Source organism: Hydra viridissima, unplaced genomic scaffold, assembly GCF_058129835.1.
Source record: "Hydra viridissima isolate aposymbiotic clone 2 unplaced genomic scaffold, HvirCarnegie_v1 scaffold_16, whole genome shotgun sequence".
Taxonomy (NCBI): domain Eukaryota; kingdom Metazoa; phylum Cnidaria; class Hydrozoa; order Anthoathecata; family Hydridae; genus Hydra; species Hydra viridissima.
The window spans coordinates 8,877,846-8,899,724 of NW_028324315.1; the positions used below are offsets into that span (position 1 = coordinate 8,877,846).

The window sequence follows — 21,879 nt, forward strand, 5'->3', positions numbered from 1 at the left end:
ACTATGAGAAAAATATTTAATTGTATTAATTATGACATTATTATGAGTTACGACAATTTCTTTGGTAACGAAATAAGAAATTTAATAGTTTAACAAAGTTATAAAAAAAACTATAGAACTTTTATTATTTTATTTCACTTTTACATAAAAGATCATTTGAAATTTATTTAAAACTTCTCCCAAGGGTCCTTATCTGAAACATTGCGTTTCTAATTTTCCGGCTGTAAAAAAATTATTTTTAACTTTACACTCTTTCGAACATATTTTCATTCATTTGCATTTAATAATTTCATTGATTAACTCAATACAACTTCTTTTTTTTTATGGATTCCTTCATTATAACTTTACTTTGTTACAACTTCTATCATCTTCAAACTTTTTATCGTAAATTAGAAAGAGAACTTCCGTTAAAAAAAAGATGTAAAAATCATAATAATTTATTTACACATTTCTAATAAATAAACATTAATCGACATTCACGAAAACAATTAATGTAGTTAACAACATCGATTTTTTTTATTCTATCTTTAATTTCATATCTTTCAAAACTTCTATTTTTAGTTGTTTCATAACTCTCAAACAGTTTGCTATATTATTTTTTGTAGCCAATGTTGATGGATGATTGATACCTAAAATATCCGTTTCTATTTTATCAACTTGATAATAAATTTCTAAAGCTTCATTAAATTTTCCCATAACACTCAAACAGCTTGCAATATTATTTTTTGTAGCCAATGTTGATGGATGAGTGATTCCTAAAAAATTCGTTTGTATTTTATCAACTTGATAATAAATTTCTATAGCTTCATTATAATTTCCCATTCGATAGAAACAGTTTGCTATATTATTTTTTGTAGCCAATGTTGATGGATGATTGATACCTAAAACATCCGTTTGTATTTTATCAACTTGATAATAAATTTCTAAAGCTTCATTATATTTTCCCATAACACTCAAACAGTTTGCTATATTATTTCTTGTATCCAATGTTGATGGATGATTTATACCTAAAATATCCGTTTGTATTTTATCAACTTGATAATAAATTTCTAAAGCTTCATTATATTTTCCCATATCTCTCAAACAGTTTGCTATATTATTTTTTGTAGCCAATGTTGTTGGATGATTAATACCTAAAATATCATTTTCTATTTTATCAACTTGATAATAAATTTCTAAAGCTTCATTATATTTTCCCATTCGATAAAAAGAGATTGCTATATTATTTTTTGTAGCCAATGTTGATGGATGATTGATACCTAAAATATCCGTTCGTATTTTATCAACTTGATAATAAATTTCTAAAGCTTCATTATGTTTTCCCATATCACTCAAACAGTTTGCTATATTATTTTTTGTAGACAATGTTGATGGATGATTGATACCTAAAATATCCGTTTGGGTTTTATTAACTTGATAATAAATTTCTAAAGCTTCATTATATTTTCCCATATCACTCAAGCAATTTGCTATATTGTTTTTTGTAGACAATGTTGATGGATGATTGATACCTAAAATATCTGTTTGTATTTTATCAACTTGATAATAAATTTCTAAAGCTTCATTATATTTTCCCTTCACACTCAAACAGCTTGCTATATTATTTTTTGTAGCCAATGTTGATGGATGATTGATACCTAAAATATCCGTTTGTAATTTATCAACTTGATAATAATTCTCTAAAGCTTCATTATATTTTCCCATATCTCTCAAACAGTTTGCTATATTATTTTCTGTAGCCAATGTTGATGGATGATTGATACCTAAAATATCCGTTCGTATTTTATCAACTTGATAATAAATCTCTAAAGCTTCATTACATTTTCCCATTCGATAGAAACAGTTTGCTATATTATTTTTTGTGGCAAATGTTGATGGATGATTTATATCTAAAATATCCGTTTCTATTTTATCAACTTGATAATAAATTTCTAAAGCTTTATTATATTTTCCTATTCGATAGAAACAGTTTGCTATATTATTTTTTGTAGCCAATGTTGATGGATGATTGATACCTAAAACATCCGTTTGTATTTTATCAACTTGATAATTTATTTCTAAAGCTTCATTATATTTTCCCATATCTCTCAAACAGTTTGCTATATAATTTTTTGTATCCAAAGTTGATGGATGATTGATACCTAAAGTATCCGTTTGTATTTTATCAACTTGATAATAAATTTCTAAAGCTTCATTGTATTTTCGCATATTACTCAAACAGTTCGCTATATTATTTTTTGTAGCAAATGTTGATGGATGATTGATACCTAAAATATCCGTTTGTATTTTATCAACTTGATAATAAATTTCTAAAGCCTCATTGTATTTTCCCATTCGATAGAAACAGTTTGCTATATTATTTTTTGTATCCAATGTTGATGGATGATTGATACCTAAAACATCCGTTTGTATTTTATCAACTTGATAATTTATTTCTAAAGCTTCATTATATTTACCCATAACACTCAAACAGTTTGCTATATTATTTTCTGTATCCAATGTTGATGGATGATTGATACTTAAAATATCCATTTGTACTTTATCAACTTGATAATAAATTTCTAAAGCTTCATTATATTTTCCCATGACACTCAAACAATTTGCTATATTATTTTTTGTATCCAATGATGATGGATGATTGATACCTAAAATATCCGTTCGTATTTTATCAACTTGATAATAAATTTCTAAAGCTTCATTATATTTTCCAATATCACTCAAATAGGTTGCTATATTATTTTTTGTAGCCAATGTTGATGGATGATTGATACCTAAAACATCCGTCTGTATTTTATCAACTTGATAATTTATTTCTAAAGCTTCATTATATTTTCCCATATCTCTCAAACAGTTTGCTATATTATTTCTTGTATCCAATGTTGATGGATGATTTATACCTAAAATATCCGTTTGTATTTTATCAACTTGATAATAACTTTCTAAAGCTTCATTGTATTTTCGCATATTACTCAAACAGTTTGCTATATTATTTTTTGTAGCGAATGTTGATGGATGATTGATACCTAAAATATCCGTTTGTATTTTATCAACTTGATAATAAGTTTCTAAAGCCTCATTGTATTTTCCCTTTCGATAGAAACAGTTTGCTATATTATTTTTTGTACCCAATGTTGTTGGATGATTGATACCAAAAATATCCGTTCGTATTTTATCAACGTGATAATAAATTTCTAAACCTTCATTATATTTTCCCATATCACTCAAACAGTTTGCTATATTATTTTTTGTAGCCAATGTTGATAGATGATTGATACCTAAAATATCCGTTTGTACTTTGTTAACTTGATAAAAAATTTCTAAAGCTTCGTTATATTTTCCCATTCGATAGAAACAGTTTGCTATATTATTTTTTGTAGCCAATGTTGATGGATGATTAATACCTAAAACATCCGTTTGTATTTTATCAACTTGATAATTTATTTCTAAAGCTTCATTATATTTACCCATAACACTCAAACAGTTTGCTATATTATTTTCTGTATCCAATGTTGATGGATGATTGATACTTAAAATATCCATTTGTACTTTATCAACTTGATAATAAATTTCTAAAGCTTCATTATATTTTCCCATGACACTCAAACAATTTGCTATATTATTTTTTGTATCCAATGATGATGGATGATTGATACCTAAAATATCCGTTCGTATTTTATCAACTTGATAATAAATTTCTAAAGCTTCATTATATTTTCCAATATCACTCAAATAGGTTGCTATATTATTTTTTGTAGCCAATGTTGATGGATGATTGATACCTAAAACATCCGTCTGTATTTTATCAACTTGATAATTTATTTCTAAAGCTTCATTATATTTTCCCATATCTCTCAAACAGTTTGCTATATTATTTCTTGTATCCAATGTTGATGGATGATTTATACCTAAAATATCCGTTTGTATTTTATCAACTTGATAATAACTTTCTAAAGCTTCATTGTATTTTCGCATATTACTCAAACAGTTTGCTATATTATTTTTTGTAGCGAATGTTGATGGATGATTGATACCTAAAATATCCGTTTGTATTTTATCAACTTGATAATAAGTTTCTAAAGCCTCATTGTATTTTCCCTTTCGATAGAAACAGTTTGCTATATTATTTTTTGTACCCAATGTTGTTGGATGATTGATACCAAAAATATCCGTTCGTATTTTATCAACGTGATAATAAATTTCTAAACCTTCATTATATTTTCCCATATCACTCAAACAGTTTGCTATATTATTTTTTGTAGCCAATGTTGATAGATGATTGATACCTAAAATATCCGTTTGTACTTTGTTAACTTGATAAAAAATTTCTAAAGCTTCGTTATATTTTCCCATTCGATAGAAACAGTTTGCTATATTATTTTTTGTAGCCAATGTTGATGGATGATTAATACCTAAAATATCTTTTTGTATTTTATCAACTTGATAATAAATTTCTAAAGCGTCATTATATTTTCCCGTATCTCTTAAACAGTTTGCTATGCTATGTTTAGTATCTAAAGTTATTTCATTTTCAGTTCCATAAGATTTTGTGTTATACTTTTCAATGGCATTGAGAATGTTTATTGCTTCTTGAAAGAAACCTTTGTTTGATAAGAATCTTTGGATCCTCCGACTCTGTTGATGAAACACTTCACACATTTTTGGTTTATTAATACGAAACATATGGATGAAATGGTTATAGAAGTGCTTCCCTTCGTCAACGTGTTCCTTTACTACTTCCAACTCTAATTTTAGAAAATTGGCGATGTTTTCGTTGCATATTTCTGTTGTTTCTTTGCGTTTTTGATAACATTTACATGCTAACTGGGTCATTTCGTGCATCGCATATCTATCATTGTCATCGTCGAAACGATCAAGCAACGAATAACTTATTAGTAATCTTATTGCTCTGTTTATCAAAAGCTCTTCGTTTATTTTCAGGTGTTTTGAAACACCGTGAAGAAACTTTTTTGTAATGTGTTGACCGTCGCAATACGATAAATGGTTTAAAATTTCCACTGAATTTTCATTTGATTTCTCTATTTTGTTTAATACTAAGCTAATAGATGTTATAATAAACTTTGTTTCCACTTCAGTTGGGATACCTTCCACCAACATTTCGAAAGGATATGATCGAAAAAGATCTAAATATTCCTGCAAAGAAACGCTGTTGTTGTTTATAAAGAAAATGGCTTGATTAATGGCGAGTGGATGATATTGAAGCACTTTGGTTATTTCTTTTAGTTTTTCGTCATCGTTGGTTAATATTTGTTTAATGCTTCTTTTTGCGAAAAGTAATGCATCTTGAGGTGAGAAAGAATGAATTTGCACTTGATTAACATCGGTAGACCATGATTTCCATTGTGATGTTACCAAAGTAAATGCATTTCTTTTGTTTGATACGTATTTTACAAAATTCTTCACACTCTCATCGTCGACGTTATCGAAAATGTAAAGCGTTTTTTCTCTTTCAAAATAGTGATGTATTTTTCTGGAAACTACTTCAATATCGAACGGATCGCCTTGAGAATCTCTTACGCTTAACCCTAGTTGGTGACAGAGATTAGTCATAGAAACTTGTATTTTATCAAATGCTGCATCCACCCACACAATACTTTCAAAATGGTCGTTATAAAATGCTGCATACTTTCTAGCGAGCTGAGTCTTTCCTATTCCAGACATTCCAGTTAAAACTGTGATTGATTTACCCGAATCGTTTGTTTGGTACACGAATTTATGAATTTGATTAAGTTCATTGTCACGTGAAAAGAAGGTTTTTGTCGGTGGTAGGATACCGAAAATCGAGTGTCGGGATATTAACTCTAAAAGACAAAAACTCTTCATATTTAACTGCACGGTGACATTTTTTGAGGAATGTTTAGAAGTTATATTTTGAACGGCATTTCGCATTTCACATTTTTAGTTTTTGATAGTTTAAACATTAAATCTCGAAGAGAAATAGTTTCTTCGAGAATCGTTTTTTAAGCATATGTATGATTTTTTGCAGCTGGAAATTGGGCGAATACATTCATATACTTGCTCAACATTTTTAATACTTCTATAATGATTTGTCGAACACATCCGAATAATTAACATAAATTTAAGACATTAACATAAATTTAAGACATAAACGACTTGCTCAATATTGTTAACGCTTCTATAATGATTTAATTTTTTCACTAGAAACATGATTTTATTAAAAACATAAATCTAAGACTTAAATGACGATTAAATCAACAATTTTTATTAAAAAAGTTTTTCACTATCTGTTGAATGTAATATTTAATACGCTTGCTATTATTACGATGAAATATTCTGTCTATAAGTTTGTTTTATTTTTAAGCAATTCCATTCACGCTATTAAAAACAATTACAGATTTTTTTAGAAAAAGCATTTTACATGTAAAATACTCCCAGAGGAATATTTTGAAGTTTAATTTGAGAGCCTCGTCGCAATACAGTTATATTTTCAAAATCGAAAACAATTTTCTTAAAAAAGGATTTTAAAAAAGTTGAAAAAAACTTTTCTTCGTTAGAAGTTTATGGAGCATTAACCTTTAGGGAAGCGTGGGAGGTTAAAATCGTGCAATGCAGGAGGGCTGCAAAAAAATTCAAGATAGCGAGTCTCATTCAACTTTTATTTCATATTTGAAATAATGTTGTAAACTAATTAGTTAAATGTAATAAATGTGTGAATTTAATTTGCAAAATTGCTATATGATTTTGCTGATCAAAAGGCCCGAAAGGTTTGTGACAAATTTGCCAAATATTCGTGATAATATTATTCGTGTATTCGTAAATATTCGTGTTTGGTAAAAAAATCTTTTAATTGTCTGCAGTGTTTTAACTTTTTTTGTATATTTTGTGTTTGTTTTTTTTAATCTCTAATAAATATTCAGGGGCCGCAGGAGAACATCGGCTTGCAACAGCGGCACAAAAATTATCATTCTCAAAATACCTACTTCGTTCGCATTCACTGATCAAATCTTTACGCTTGCAAAAAAGTAATCCACTTTTCACATCTCGCCATTTTTTTGATGGATTACTCTTACGCCATTGGTTCAGTATTTGCAAAGTTTGTTCTCTCGTCGTTTCAAATTCTTCTTTTACATTATCGATTGCTGAGTCAGCAACCGAAAGACATTGAGCAAACTTTTGCCAATCGTAAGTCAACAAATCAGCAAGCGTTGTAAACACATCTTGTGGAAATTTTTCAACTAAAAGAGAAGGTTATTTTTTTGAAAATGAGAATCTGTCTGAAGTGGGAAATCTTAAATATATTTTGTTACCCTTTACATCGTCCAACTTGTTCTCTATGACAGCTTCGTCTTTTAAAGCCGTTCTACGAAAAAGAAGTCCGTTAATTGCTTTGACAAATTTCAGTAAACGCTCTTAAATTAAATAAAACGCTATTCAGTTCGTCAGCAAACCATTTTCACAGTTAATAAACGAGTACAAAGGAATAGGTGCTGCTTCAAAATAAATTAGAGCAGTTTTAGAAGTGAAATAAACCTTTTGATATCAGATATTTCAGGAACACCCTTAGTCACTGAAACAAATTTGCCTTCCCTGTAACTTTCCTTTTGATGGAAAGCATTTTATTGATTGTTAAAGTGACTTGACTTACGGGGACTCTGCACCTTAAGTTACTTACGGGGACTCTGCACCTTACACAAAAAAGATGCCAATGATCCATCTTTCCTAAAGCAACTATTTTAAATAAAAACTTGAGCAATACTGAATAATGCAGCAGTACAAGCACGATTGAGATTTGCATAAACTAGGGCTTGTAACATTGTTTTGAAATAATGATTAATAAGCCAATAGGTTAAAGAACAGTTTTGAAGTCCAACACGAAGCACTTAGAGGCTTTTAATTGAAAGAGAAATTTTTAATTGAAAGTCGTTTAAAATGTGAGAGGTTTTTCAAAAAGGGTTCTTAATCTGATTTCTGATATGAGGTTACTTGTATTAAACTTTTCTTGTTCAAGATTTGTTATTCAGTTTCGAACTTTGTTATTATTCTCACTTCATCCTGCCTTTGTTATTCACTTCTGTAAAGTCATATTTTCCTCTTCTTTCCCCGGCTTTTCTGACTATGAAACTAAAATTGTTGAAAATTCAGGTGACAATTAACAAGAGTAGTACAAAAGTAGATGACGTACCGGTACATTTCTTCCTCAAGTATCTCCATTTTTTTAATTTAAAAAATTCTTTTCTGCGATCGGTATGTGAGTAGCTGGTTGATCGACAAAACAAGTGTTGAATTCTACAGTTTTTCTCGAACTGATTGAAACCAGCACGTTAAGAATTAAAAACTGAATCATGCAACAGCAAACCATAGAAAACAAAAAAGCAAAAACCCATTAAATCAATAAAAGGTTTGAACTGGTTTCTTATAATGAAAAACTGCCAACCGATTTTGCGATGAAACAAACTGAAATTGGTGAGTTCTTGATTTTGTTTATAGTTTTAATTATATGCTTTAGTTGTTGGAAATTTCACTTAAAAACGCTTCAACTCAGTTAACTTTCTTGCTGGTTGTTGATTTTTTTAAAAATTGATTTGAGATTATATTATTTTATATAACAATGGCCGTCGATGGGTGAGAGTCTTAATCAAATAATAGGATTTAACAAAATAATAGGATGGAATTATACTATTAAAGCAAAAAATGTCCAAAACGATGTATCCTTAAAGAGATAATTTGTCACTGTGCTGGAGCGGATCCAGAGTGTAGCAAGTGAAGCAATTGCTACAGTCAACTCGGACTACATTTATTATTATTTTCTACACATATATTTTAAAAAATATATATATTTTTATGTAAAATAACAGAAAATTTTAGATCAAATTTTGGCCACTGTCGGAACTTAACTAATTTTACTAAATCGAAAATAAAATTTTTGCTAAAAATATCCAGAGTTTTTATAGGGTTTTATCTCTCATGTTCATAAATTTTTGTAAGAATGTAAAACATTTTGCAGCGTTGCTACTTAATTTTGACTGGGAGTGAAAAAAAATGGCAAGTTATGTGTTGCATCTGTAGCAAAATCCTGTTTGTGATGTTTTTAAACAACTCTAAGCTTACCCCCGTGCATTTACATATTTAGTAACACCTTTTTATTAACAAGGAGGTCTTATATAAGAACTAAAAGTCATTAACCGAGAACCTGTAGCAAGTGTAGCAAAAAACCAAAATTGTACTTGTTTGAATTAATATTACTTTTCATATATTTTATAAACTTTTTTAATGAAAGAAATGGATACATGGAACAATGGAGCTGTATCAAGCGTTAAAAGCAAACAATCATTCTTTAATAGATCAGATTAACACCGCCGAATTAAACATTTTCTGCTATCAAAACTTTTTAAATTTTTGAAGGGTATCTATATCTTAGGAAAAGTAAAAAAAAAAAAGGTCCTCCGTCGCTTAGCTACGCCATTGTTGCTGTGGCTCTTTGGTTTTACTTTTGCTCAATGATATATTATATATACTAGATGTCTAAATTGCGGGATTTTATTGGACGAAAAGTGAAGCCGCTTTTTTTGTTTACAAATTGAATCCGCCATTTGTAATAAGGCAAAAACTATATCCGCCATTTGTAATAAGGGCAAAAACTATATCCGACGTGCGAAATAAAAGTTAAAAATGCACGTTTTTGCCCGAATTAGAAATGGCTCCCACGCCTTCACTTTTCGGATCGAAGTTAGACATCTAGTATATATAATATATCATTGCTTTTGCTACAGTCAATATTTTTCCCGGATCCGCCACTGCTGCTTACTACGCGTCCACTCTGATAATGAAAAGGAAAGTTTTAGAGAATATTTAGAGAACTATTTAACATTTTGAAGTAATTTTTTTCACACAACTTTAGTAATGAGATATAGTTCTTTTATACATACAATTATTTAAAAAAGTACGGTCTTTTTTAGAACCATTTCATTCCGGTTTTGTAGGCGGTTTATCCAGACTAAATCGATTTTAATTTGATTAAAATCGATTTTAAATCGATTTAAATCGATTTTTGATTAAAAAGATAAAAAGCTAATAAATTAACAACTCAAGAAGTTACATTCCCTTCAATTGCAGAATGAAGGTTCTGATGTGAAAATAGGTGTTTAACAATATTTGGCTATGAAGATAACCACTTTTTAAAAGGTGCTTATTAACTTCAACTGCATGGTTTAATGACTTTTTTGATTTCTTTTCTTAAATGAACCGGTTTCTTTGTTTCTTTGACATACTAAAATTATTTAGCAACAAACATTAAAATTTAAAAACTTTTAACAAGTTTTATTTTTATTACAAATAGTATAGCTTAAGACATAAACTAATTGTTATAGAAATCATCTACCTTAAGTTTCTAATTCTTACTATGACACATTCAAGTAAAAAACTGTAATCACTGCAATTATTAGGTAAAACTGAAATATAGTTAAAATTTTCATTCAAAATATGCCTCAGCAGCCGTCATGTGGAGCAACAACCATATTTACAACAAGCCCTAAAGAATTGCACAACGCATTACTAATGGAGATGGCAATCGAACCCTTTTTTTAAAAATTCGGTTTCGTTTCGTTTATATCTAATTAAAACACTCTTTTACTGGCAGTACTTGTAGCAGGAATAGCCAAAAACATTCGACCCATATATGCCTTCATCGGAGGCTTGTGTCAATGCTCATCGTCTTTCCAGAATTGCAATTCATCACACGCTCTCAGGGGCAGTGGCAAGTATTTTTCGAATTCTTGTCTTATTTCATAACTGTCGGCCTTAAACAAAAAACGGTAGCTGTTTTAAAGTTTACCAGCAAATCATACGATTCAGGGTCAACTTTGTTCTTCTTTGAATTAGGCCGCAGATCTGAATGACTGCATTCAGTAAAGCTGTCTATATCTGTATTACCTGAATCCTTGCGTATCACCTGTTTTGGTGAAGAAATAATTTTGTCTGCCATACAACGCATTTATGAATAAACAAAATTGCGATCTTCTGTATTGACTAAAGACAAGTATTTGTAAGAAGGAACAGTAAGCGTTGATAGCTTGTGCAAAAGATGAATGATGTATTTTTCATTCAAGCTGGACAGAAAAGCTGCCTTCAAATCACGCATACTGTCACTGTCTGAACCATTGATCTTACAGACTAGCCTAAGACAAAATAACATCGGCCATACATCAAGGGAAGTCGGCACATTGTCATGTGACAATTGCACAGTAGCCTTGTGAAAAGAATGCAAAAAGTCTACAACGTCATACAATAATTTTTTGTTAATGTTGTTCAGTTGCTCAAGTTTGTCAAACTGCTTTGAGTCAGCAAGAATGGACTTGACAAGATCTAACTGGCATATCAATGATTGCAAAAGAAAAAATTGACTGTTCCAGCGAGTCGAAACATACTGTTTGAGTGTGTGATTTAGTTGCTAGTTTTTCCCACTATGTTTGAAGTAGCCCACCATTTCCTTTGAAGTCTTGATCATTTCATGAACTAAATTAGCACCAAGGGATTTCAAAGTCTTTTCAACAGTTATATTCAGATTATGACTTGCACAGCTATGTCTAACATCGCTGCGATAAGCCGACTTCATATCACTCCCTTTTTCAGTCACAAGTACTGAATTGTCACTTTTTATAGTCTGAGGGAAAAGTTTTTTATGCATTTCAGTTGTCTTTACTTTTACGGCAATTCCAGTTTTAGACCCACTAAACTCAAATAATCCATCATGTTTACTTACAAGGCAATAACTACTTTTTAGGTAATGTGATGTAAAAGTCTGAAAAGAGTATTTTAGAATGTCATCTGTCCAGTGATCAGTTGTTATTGCGATATGAGTAACCTCAGCAAATTTGTCTTTCAGCTTTCGAACACATTCTTTGTAAAACTTTGGTAGAAGTGTCTTAGAAAGGATTGTTCGATTACACATAATATCCTCAAGTTTAAACAATCCATACTTCGATCCAATATCAATTATTGTTTGAGCAAAGTAAGGGAGCCCATCATCTTAAACACGTGAGAATGGCTGAATGTCTTTACCAATCATGCACACGGCTGCACATTGAGCATTTTCACGTTTGTGTTTAGGAGCCTCTAAAGCATAAAGCAATAAATAATAGACATTAAATACACAGCAGTACATAATGGCTTTTTTTTTGTACTACAAAAAACATTGTATTTCTAAAATATTGCTAACAGCATGTAACAAATACATTTTGCTATCAATGGCAGCAAGTAACAGGTGAAATAACAGTAAATAACATAACAGTAAATAGAAAAAAGCAAGATCCGCTAATTATATTTATAGCTATGTTATTATAACCTGTCTTTTTAGATATAAAGCTTGACATATTTAATTGTCCAGATTATGTATTGATCTCATTGATGTGTGATGTATTATGTCTTTGTAGAGTTGTAGTATGACCAATCGGCACTGACAACCATAATCCACATTGCTTACAAACGGCAAACTCCTTAACAACCTGTTGATCACTATATAATCACTCGCAGTTATACGAAACTCAAATAAAATGTATTGTAACTAAGCTCAATGGAATGTATTTAGCATTTAATATTCAGTTAACTATCAAACCTTAACTCTGCTCAGTTTGGCATTGTGTGCAATATGCAATGCCTGAGTAATGCAGGTAATTATTGACATTTATAAAACAAAAGAATCATATATGCATTAAGTCTAGCGACAAATCTCATCCCCAATCTTCAACGCAACGGAAGAGTGTCCAGCATTTACTCTTTGTCCATTATGTTGGTACTAAGCGTGCCGCTCCGTCTGTAATCAATTTCTCCAACATTTTTCGTCCATTTACGAGTTCTTTTCCATTTACTCATGATTATTATTATTATTACTAATTTATTATGTAATTATGGTAATCAATAATTACTAAGTTATGAATAAAAACTCAGAGCAATGACAACAACTTAATATTACAAATGTTTAAAAAACAACATTCGATTTTGGTTAGAAATGTTATGTATTGTAGACTTATCGCGAGGTTAGAATTATTTTGTTTTTGTTCCTTTTTTAAATGTTAGGAGAAAGTTTTTTATTTTTTTCTAAAAGTAAAAATTACTTAAATCTTTTTGCTTAGTTTTTAATAAAATAATAACTTATGCTTTAAAGTGATTTCTATACAAATTTTCTAAAAAATTTTTATAGAAATCACTTTAAAGCATAAGTTATTATTTTACTATGATAACAAAAGATATACTAAGACCCTTGCATTTATTTAACAATCGTTCTTGATTTCAAAAATCCAATTTATTAAACATGTGAAAAAACATTTGCATATTATCGATTTTTTAATCTAAAATAATCCTAGCATGCTATCCTAGTAAAGAATATTTAGTTGTCCACTTCTAATCTTTCATTCTCAATTTTTTGTGTGTTAAGCAGCCACAAACCTCTATGATTCTATGTTTTTGTAACTTTTCTATCCCTATGATGAATGGTAATAAAATCCAAATGAATGGAAGTCTTTGTTACAAATTTAATTTGAGGCCCTAATATACTTTAAAATTATTCATAATTTATCATGTTTCATCTTTGCAAATATCCCAAATTTTTGAAAACTAAGAAAAAATTTTAAAATCAAAAGTCTCACCCTGATGCTATAAAATAGCCCTCGTTTTTACGGTATTTTCATGTTTTAAGAAAACTTTTTTTAAAATCTGATGCAAAGTTACATTTTCGCACTTTTATTGATCATTTCTTGATGAAATTTCTTGGAATGAAATCATTTTCAATAAAATATTAAAGATTCAACATTTTCATTTTCAGGAACATTTTTTATATTATCATTGTTATTATAAACATCTGTCGCTTCGCTACCTCAGAGTAGCAATTCTACACAAGAAAGAAATACAGCAGATTTGGTCATCTATTTTCAAAGCGTAAGCGAGTGTTTTTCTCAATAATTGATATTTTTCTAGGTACAGTGATTGTATTTTTATTACTTTAAAGTTATTTATTGTAAATAAAATATTTCACTTCAATAATCTGAAATTGGCTCTTTCTCACTGTTTCACTAAGTGATAGAAATGCTTCGGTGATGCATCTTTTCTACACGAAGTCAAAATTGTGACTGAAATAGTTAGCTAGATCTAAGAAAACTTTGGGAAAAAATTAAAAATTTGAAATATAAAGTTACTGTTTTATATATTAAACTTGAAAATATTCTCCTTTCGTTATTTCACTTGACAAAAGTGTAATAGGATGCTCTAGTACATTGTCACTGTTCTTCCGAAGCATAGAAATGCGACAAATATTACAAAATACTATCAGTGAATCAACTAAAAAAGACAAGAAAAATTCATAGTTTTATCTTGAGACTAATTAAAGACTTCGGATATTTCATGATTGACCGCACATGCTCTGAAAATGTTAACTTTTTGATAAAATAACAATTTAATGAAAAGCAACCATTTATATTAAACGAGGCGTTAAGAGCCAGATTGGCGTGGAGGGGCGGCCTGTTGGAAGTAATTCTGAAAAAAACGCAAAAAGAAGTTTTGAACTGAAACTATAAATTAGACGACTGTATGTGGATAAATGTTTTAATACTAATAAATACTTCTATTTTATAAATAGTACACTTTTTTCGAGTAGTAGAGTAGAAAAGCTACATTAAATGTAATTGAGAAAAATTGAGGATTAGACCATTTTCGTGCTTAACGTCTCAAATATCCTTTGAAGCTGAAACTAAGGAAAAATACAACTAAGGTGCTGAAAAACAATTTTGTAGAAAGAAAAATAACAGGTTTTAGAAGTTTTGTTTTAAATAATGCATGAAATAGCGCTCTGTTATTGAGCTATCAATTATGAAAAATTGAATTGGAATTGCACCAATATCTCCTTTCCATGCAACAGATTAAATTCCCTAAATAAACATCAAGGTACAACTATAATCACTGATTGACATTTTTTTCGAAACGTTAACATAAAGTGTAAACACTAAACTAATATAGTGCTCTATATCTTTGAGTATGCATTTAAAACTATTCTTTGGACCAAAGTTTAATCCACTTTGAAAAACGTGAGCATTCAAAAAAATATTTTTTCAAGAATGAAAATCAAAAATGACAATGTATAATAATTTTAAAAAATGTAAAATTGGCTATTCAAAGAACAGAAACTAAATGTTCAAAAACCAAAAACTGCATGAAAAAATGAAAACCTAGCTGTTTAAAAAACCAACAACTACAATAACCAAACCTAGTTGCTTGAAAAAACGAAAACTGAAAAGTTAAAACCAAGTTTGCTTAAAAAAATCAATTGTTGACTCTTCCAATATATAAACTGGGTATTCAAAAATCATAAACTTGCTATTCAAATTTTAGAAACAGGCTAGCTGTACAAAGTTAAATAACTATTTATTAAGCAAAACTGAAAATGAAACTGCTAGAAAATGGACTTTAATGTATTTTTTTCATACCTGATTTTATTAACTAGTCTGTGGACCCCACTTACTGTAAAATCTCACTTATTTGTTCATTGGTCCATCCACATTAACTAAAAGTTACTGTTGACCTGGGTTGGTTTGCAAAAATCTTTCTTGTACAGAATCTTCTGTGATTGCTAAATCCCCCGAAACTTCCTTTTTAAATATGACCATCGAGGTATACCTATCATTATGGCACATAACGTTTTGCCTCTCACAACTAATTTTGGTTTAAGAATTAGAAAGATCTAATTTTGAACCCAAAGATTTCTTTGTAACAATAATTTGTCATAGATAGATTTAGGATTTTTTTTTTTTAAATAGCAATATCTTTGATTTTAGATGTACTATTAGTCGTTTCAATTGTCTCCTTACAAATTCAGTATGCTATAGGAGTTGAAATTCGCCGATGCACTAACGAATAAGTCCTGGTCTAAATATTGTTTATATGAAAAACTTCAAATCGATAACACAAGAGTCCATCCACATTTACTAAAAGTATCTTCCCTAGGATACAATATTAACTCAATTAAAATCAAAATAAAACTTTATTTTAAATATAAAATCTGCATACTTGAATTCTTCAAACCTGCTTAACTTTAGCAAACAGGTACATTATTGCCCTAGGAACAAGTACTTTATAATATATAATCAGTGTGCTAAACAACAAGAAGTATATTGTAAATAAAATATAGTTTTATGTGACATGTATACATTGCAAGTTATTCTGCATAGAGCAACCCGCCATCGTACTCGGCGGGAGTCTCGTACGAGATTTACGAGATTTACGATAGCGATGCATCGGTTTTTACGCAAAAGTGCGTAATTGGATTACTTTCCATCGTAAAAATATGAGACCGATGGTCAAAATAAAGTACGATAATTTATCGGAAAAACCTTTACGAGGTTTCTCGAGGCACGATGTAATTCGATGATTTATCACGAGTTGTAAATACGAAGTATTTCTAATAATACGAGGTATTTGATTAAATTGCGATGGTAATCTATAAAAAGAGTGATTTAACTGTAAAAACCGATTTAGATTTTCGCAAATTCCCTCCGCAGTTAAACATTCCATCGGAAATTAATTGGAAATTAATTTCCGAATGACGAAAAACTAGTAAAGCTGTAAAAGCTGTAATTTGATTAAAGTTTTTATATTTAGTTCCTACAAACCTACACAATTACTTAAAGAACCTACACATAACCTTAAAGAACACTTCATCCGAAGTTCTCTCAGCTTTTTAATTCACACGATTATTGGCCAATTCTGTTACTCTTATTATGATAATACCTGTAACAGTGGCTATTTTTAGAGTTCTTGTGTTGTCTTGCTGTAGGTGCAGGGTTGCCAGATATTTTGCGATACCCGGTAGCCAGAAATATAAAATAAAGTATCCAGAAATGGCCAAAAGTGGCCAAAAAGTAGTCAAATTCTCTGCGATCGCATTGGTTTAATTTTCAAAAAGTACTTCTTATTGGCTAAAATAAGACAATCGGATAAAATTTGTCCTACGATTCCGTAAAAACTGTCGTAGTTATAAAAATAAAATAAATAAAATCAAACTGTTGTTTTTGTTTTGTTTTTTTTACTAGAATTGTTATTACTTCTTTATTTACTTTTACTATTACTTCGTTGTTACTTTGTTATAACTTCTAATTTAAAAGTTATAACAAAACATTAAACATATTCAACTATTTACATTATAATTTTTATACCTTATATCTGCATTAATAAAAATAACATTGTGAAATTTTAAAAAATAACATTATTTTACACTTAATAAATAAGTAATCATAATCAGCCTACTATAATAATCATTTTAAAAAATAAAATTATGAAATAAAAAAACCAAACATAGCTAAATTGCCGATAAGCCGATTATTTTTTGCGGTGGCCAGATTCACGGATTTGGCCACTAAGTGGCCAATCTGGCAACTCTGTGTAAAAGCTGTAATTTGATTAAAGTTTTTATATTTAGTTCCTACAAACCTACTAGGGATAGCACATTTACTTACTTTGATGTTAAAAAGTTACTTTTAATCAAATATTACTTTACATAACTTAGATTAAATGATCAAATATATTTACATTTAAAAGTAATTCATTTTTTAAAAAGTAGCATAGTAAAATAATATATTACATGTAAAAAATACTTACATAAAGTTAATTTTAAAAATGCGTAACTTTTACTTGTTAAAGTAATTTATTACTACTAGTAAAAGTAATTAACATAAGAATGTTACTTACTTTTTCTTTGTCTATGTAAATCAATTTAAAAGTAAGTCATGTAAAAGAAATTTTTTTTAAAAAGTAATTTTGATTTTACCTATACAAATACTTAACATCGAAATGTAATTTACTTTTTATATATAAAAGTAAAGTGTTTTTGAAAGTAATCTTTCGTAAATATAATCAGTCGATAAAACAAAAATAAAAAAGCAATAAAATAATTTTTTAAAAATTAAACAGTAAAAACGGTTTCAGGAAAAAAGCTGATACAATAATAAAATTATACTATACTAAAGCTTCTCCAAGCATATAAAAAAACTATTTCAGAATTTTTTCCAGGGGGATTTTTTCTCAGGGGGTTTTTTCCTGATGCCGTCTGAATTCCATACTTTTGGACATTTTCAAAAAGATAATTCTTCCAGCCTAAGAGTAGTAAAATGTTCCCATGCTCGGCCATGAGTTGAATTTTTTTTTTAAACGGGTTGGCTCTAAGAATGGCTTTCATACATAAGATACTGTTCCTGCGCTAGGAATGGTTTTAATTGCCAATATGAGCATGGTCCGGAGTCGATTATTGATGTTTTTAAGGTGGGCAGGGAAGAAATATTTAGATTGATCAATCAATCAATCAACATGGTTGTAACTCAGTTGGGGAAAGTTCTAGAGCATTTAATGACGTTGTGGATTTAATAGTTTTAATAGTTTTTACCAGTGAAAACCAAAGAATTGTAAACATGTTTTTGCAGTTATTTATGACGGTTTTTAAAGGATATTTTAGGAGAAGTATAGAGTGTAAATGAAGGAAAAAATTTGTAAAAGAAAGTTTTAGTTTGGAGAGAGAAGACTATTGCTAATTATTGATTTGTTGGTTGCGAAAAAAAACAACAATGGTTGTTCGACTTATTTGGGATTACTTCACCATTGATGAGGATCCTATTAAATGGATTGACACAAAGAGTGGTAAGAGGAAGAATTATGATGACAAATGTATTCTGCATCCAGGCATCAGAAAATCACTCAAATGTACCCACGGAAGCACTACTGGAATCAGAGGACATTTAGAGTAAGTATTTAAAATAATACATCGCATTTTGTTAAGAAACAGATATTTCGTAAATGTAGTTATAGCTGTAATTACTAGTTTTCGCTGTAAATACGAGATTTCGCTGTAAACAACTCATAGTTTTAAAATATACTGTGGTTAAAGAAGGAAGGCCAATAGTTATAGACTGAAGTTTTGTAGAAGTACAGTACGATACTAAGCGAATATTTATTTCATTTTATTAAAATTACCAAAACAAACCGTAAAACCGAAATTTTACTGTAATTATGGGTAATTCACGTTTTACAGTAAAATATCGGATTTATAGCGCCATCTGTAAATAACTGTAATTTCCAATGTTTAACCTTTTTTTTTTTTAATTCTTGTTTTTGCAGATCTCACCATCCAAAACAATTTGCTGAGATGGAGGCTAAAACTTGTGCCTTGAGCAAGATACTGGAAGCTGATAAGGAGGAAGCAAGGAAACAAAAAGAAATCAGGTCTAAGAAGAGGGTACTTTCCCCCCATGAAGAAGACCCAATCTTCGTCTAAGTCTCAGCTAAAATCTAAGGCAGAATCTCAGAAAAAATTGCAAGCACAAAGTCAAATCGGAGATTATATTGATGCACCAAAATGGTCCTTACATAGTGATAATCAGCAAGAATTCGATGCAGTTCTCACACTTTCATTTGTCCTATCAAACAGGCCTTTAAAAATGGTTGAATCTCCAGGATCCAAATGCTCCTAAACTGTTTGTGTCCTAAAGCAACCATTAAAATTTCGACAACATTAGCAAAGTACAAACTTCCAATGCTTTACAAAAACATAGAAAAGCATGTGCAGGAGCAACTTCATGAAGACATTCCTAATTCAAAAATATTTGCTTTCACAAGTGATGGTTGGACTGCCAGAAACAATGATCCTTATGAATCCCTTACCGTCCATTATTGTAACAAGGATTTTGAGTTTAAAAAGCTCACTTTGGATTGCCAGAACTTTATTGGCAGAAAAACTAGTATCAAATTAGCACAAGGAATGGACAATATGATTAACAAATTCCCCATCCTTGCTTGGGACAACCTTAAAAGAGTGTGTGTGACAGATAGTGCAAGTAACATGAAGAGTGCTGCTACGCAATCAAGACTTGTTGATCAACACATGCTTTGTGTGGACCACATCATGAACCTCTGTTTACAGGTAAATATTTACAATTAAAAGAGCGAAATTTACGTTAAATATCTGTTTTACAGCAAAATATCAGATTTCTTTTCTTTTTTTAAATGCTTTTACAGTAAAAACTTTGGGTTTACAGTTAAATATTGGATTTTACAATTACCAATAAATATTGGAATTACAATAAACCATCGTATTTACAATAAAATTTTTTAAAAAATTTTAATCTTTTTTCCAGTCTGCTGTTAAAAACACACAAATGGTTGATGAAGTAATTAGCGAATGCAAGAAACTGGCTCAAAGAACACATCAGAGTACAATTGATTGGCAGGAAATCAAACTTGCATGTTCTGAAGAAGGAATAGTTGCAAACAAATTAATCTAACCTGCTGCTACAAGATGGAACTCAAACCAAATGATGATGAAATCAATTTTAACCCTTAGGCCTGGTTTGAGACATGTTCAGGAAAACAGTCTCAATGTAATCCTCACAGAAGTCATCCCAACACCAGACGAATTTGAATTAATTGAGGCAATTGAACCTTTTTTTTGCCAAGTGCAAACATAACAGTGAAATGTGGGCATCCGACACACAAACAACAATTGATAAAATTCAACATGTTCTGTGTTTGCATCAGTATTGTGCAAATGAAGTGAAAAAAGGACATTGGGTTTCATCAGTTCTTGTTCCTCTTTTGAAAAACTTCCTATCAGAATTAGAAACTCGCCTAAACTATAAATATTGCAACTATGGAAACTTTTTCAACCCATCTAAAAGAGGTGTTGGTGTCAAACTTATCACAAAAGACCCAGACAAATTGTTGGAAATGACAAATTTTTTGGTGGAAATTCATCCAACAACACTTGAATTCTATGCTGCCCGTGAAGCCGAGATGACATTGAAAAATAGTGAAACTTTGGATAAAGCTGAATTTGATGAATTGTTTGACATTATTCAGGAGGAAGAATTGTTGAATACTTCACAATCAAAGCTGAAATGTCCCCCACTGGAAACTGAAATAATTAAATACATAGACTTGCCAGCACAAAGTAATAATGTGAATTCCTTACAATGGTGGAAGGAGCATGAAAAGGAAATTCCATTGCTGTCAGCTGTTGCAAGAGACCATCTGTGTATACCAGTAACATCAGCTTCATCAGAAAGGATGTTTTCTACAGGTGGCAATATTATAAGTGCCAAACGGGAGTGTATTAAACCAGAAACACTGAAATAAAATGTTAGTTTTTATTAAAGAAAATTATTCACAGGTCAAAGCAAATAATTAGTACTGGGTCAAAAATTGTAATGATGAGCCTGGTGCTCCACCTACAACAGTTGAAATACCTGAACTCACTGAAACTCAGGCTGAAACACAGTTACCATCAACCCCAAGAGCATCATCACAAGAACCTGAAGCTGGAGGTTCTGTGTTAAAAAAAACCACGTTCACACAAGCCAAAAAAAGGCCTCACACTCAGACTACTTCATGTCCAACAGCCAGAAAAAAGTTAAAAGTTTTAAACCTTCAATTAAGAAGAAATCCATCATTTCATGTATATGATGCGACAAGTAAACTAATAGATGTACCAGATGAAATATATGACAGGCACACTGGTGAAAACTCATCATCTGAACCAACATCTGAATCAACATCTGAATTAATTATTTGATAAATTTTTGTAATTTTGTAATATATAAATTAAATCAAAAAAGAAAATAATCCGATATGTTTAAAATGGTTTGTGACGGTTTGCGAAATGTAAATAAAAAAAAAAAAAAAAAGATTTTTTTATTTTCTCATATTTTATAAGCATGGGAATTTCGGCCTTCGAAATCGACGAAATTAAACGAAATTCGTGTTTCAATTTCGGATCGAAATTGAGAACGAAATTTCGATTTTTTGGATTGTTTAATTTCGCGAAAAAATTTCGTATAATTTCGGGTCATTGAAAGTAACGAAATTGACACGAAATTA

At 30.0% G+C, this 21,879-nt stretch overlaps 1 protein-coding gene across 4 annotated transcripts in view; it reads right to left on the reverse strand.

The window, feature by feature from the left end:
* Positions 1-314: 314 nt before the first annotated feature.
* The window catches only part of LOC149877959 (uncharacterized), a 222,343-nt gene continuing 200,778 nt past the window's right edge, over positions 315-21,879 (reverse strand). For 2 of the 4 annotated variants that reach the window (XM_090074096.1, XM_090074097.1), the window contains exons 6-7: positions 6,960-7,214; positions 315-5,819 (exon numbers count right to left, since the gene is read on the reverse strand). In XM_090074096.1, the coding sequence (XP_089930222.1) occupies positions 517-5,819; positions 6,960-7,214 (5,558 nt within the window). In that variant the 3' untranslated portion in view covers positions 315-516. Of the gene's footprint in view, positions 5,820-6,959; positions 7,215-7,286; positions 7,340-8,161; positions 8,283-8,413; positions 8,553-21,879 lie in introns of those variants that run through there. The other 2 variants (XM_090074098.1, XM_090074099.1) reach the window with 2 other exon arrangements.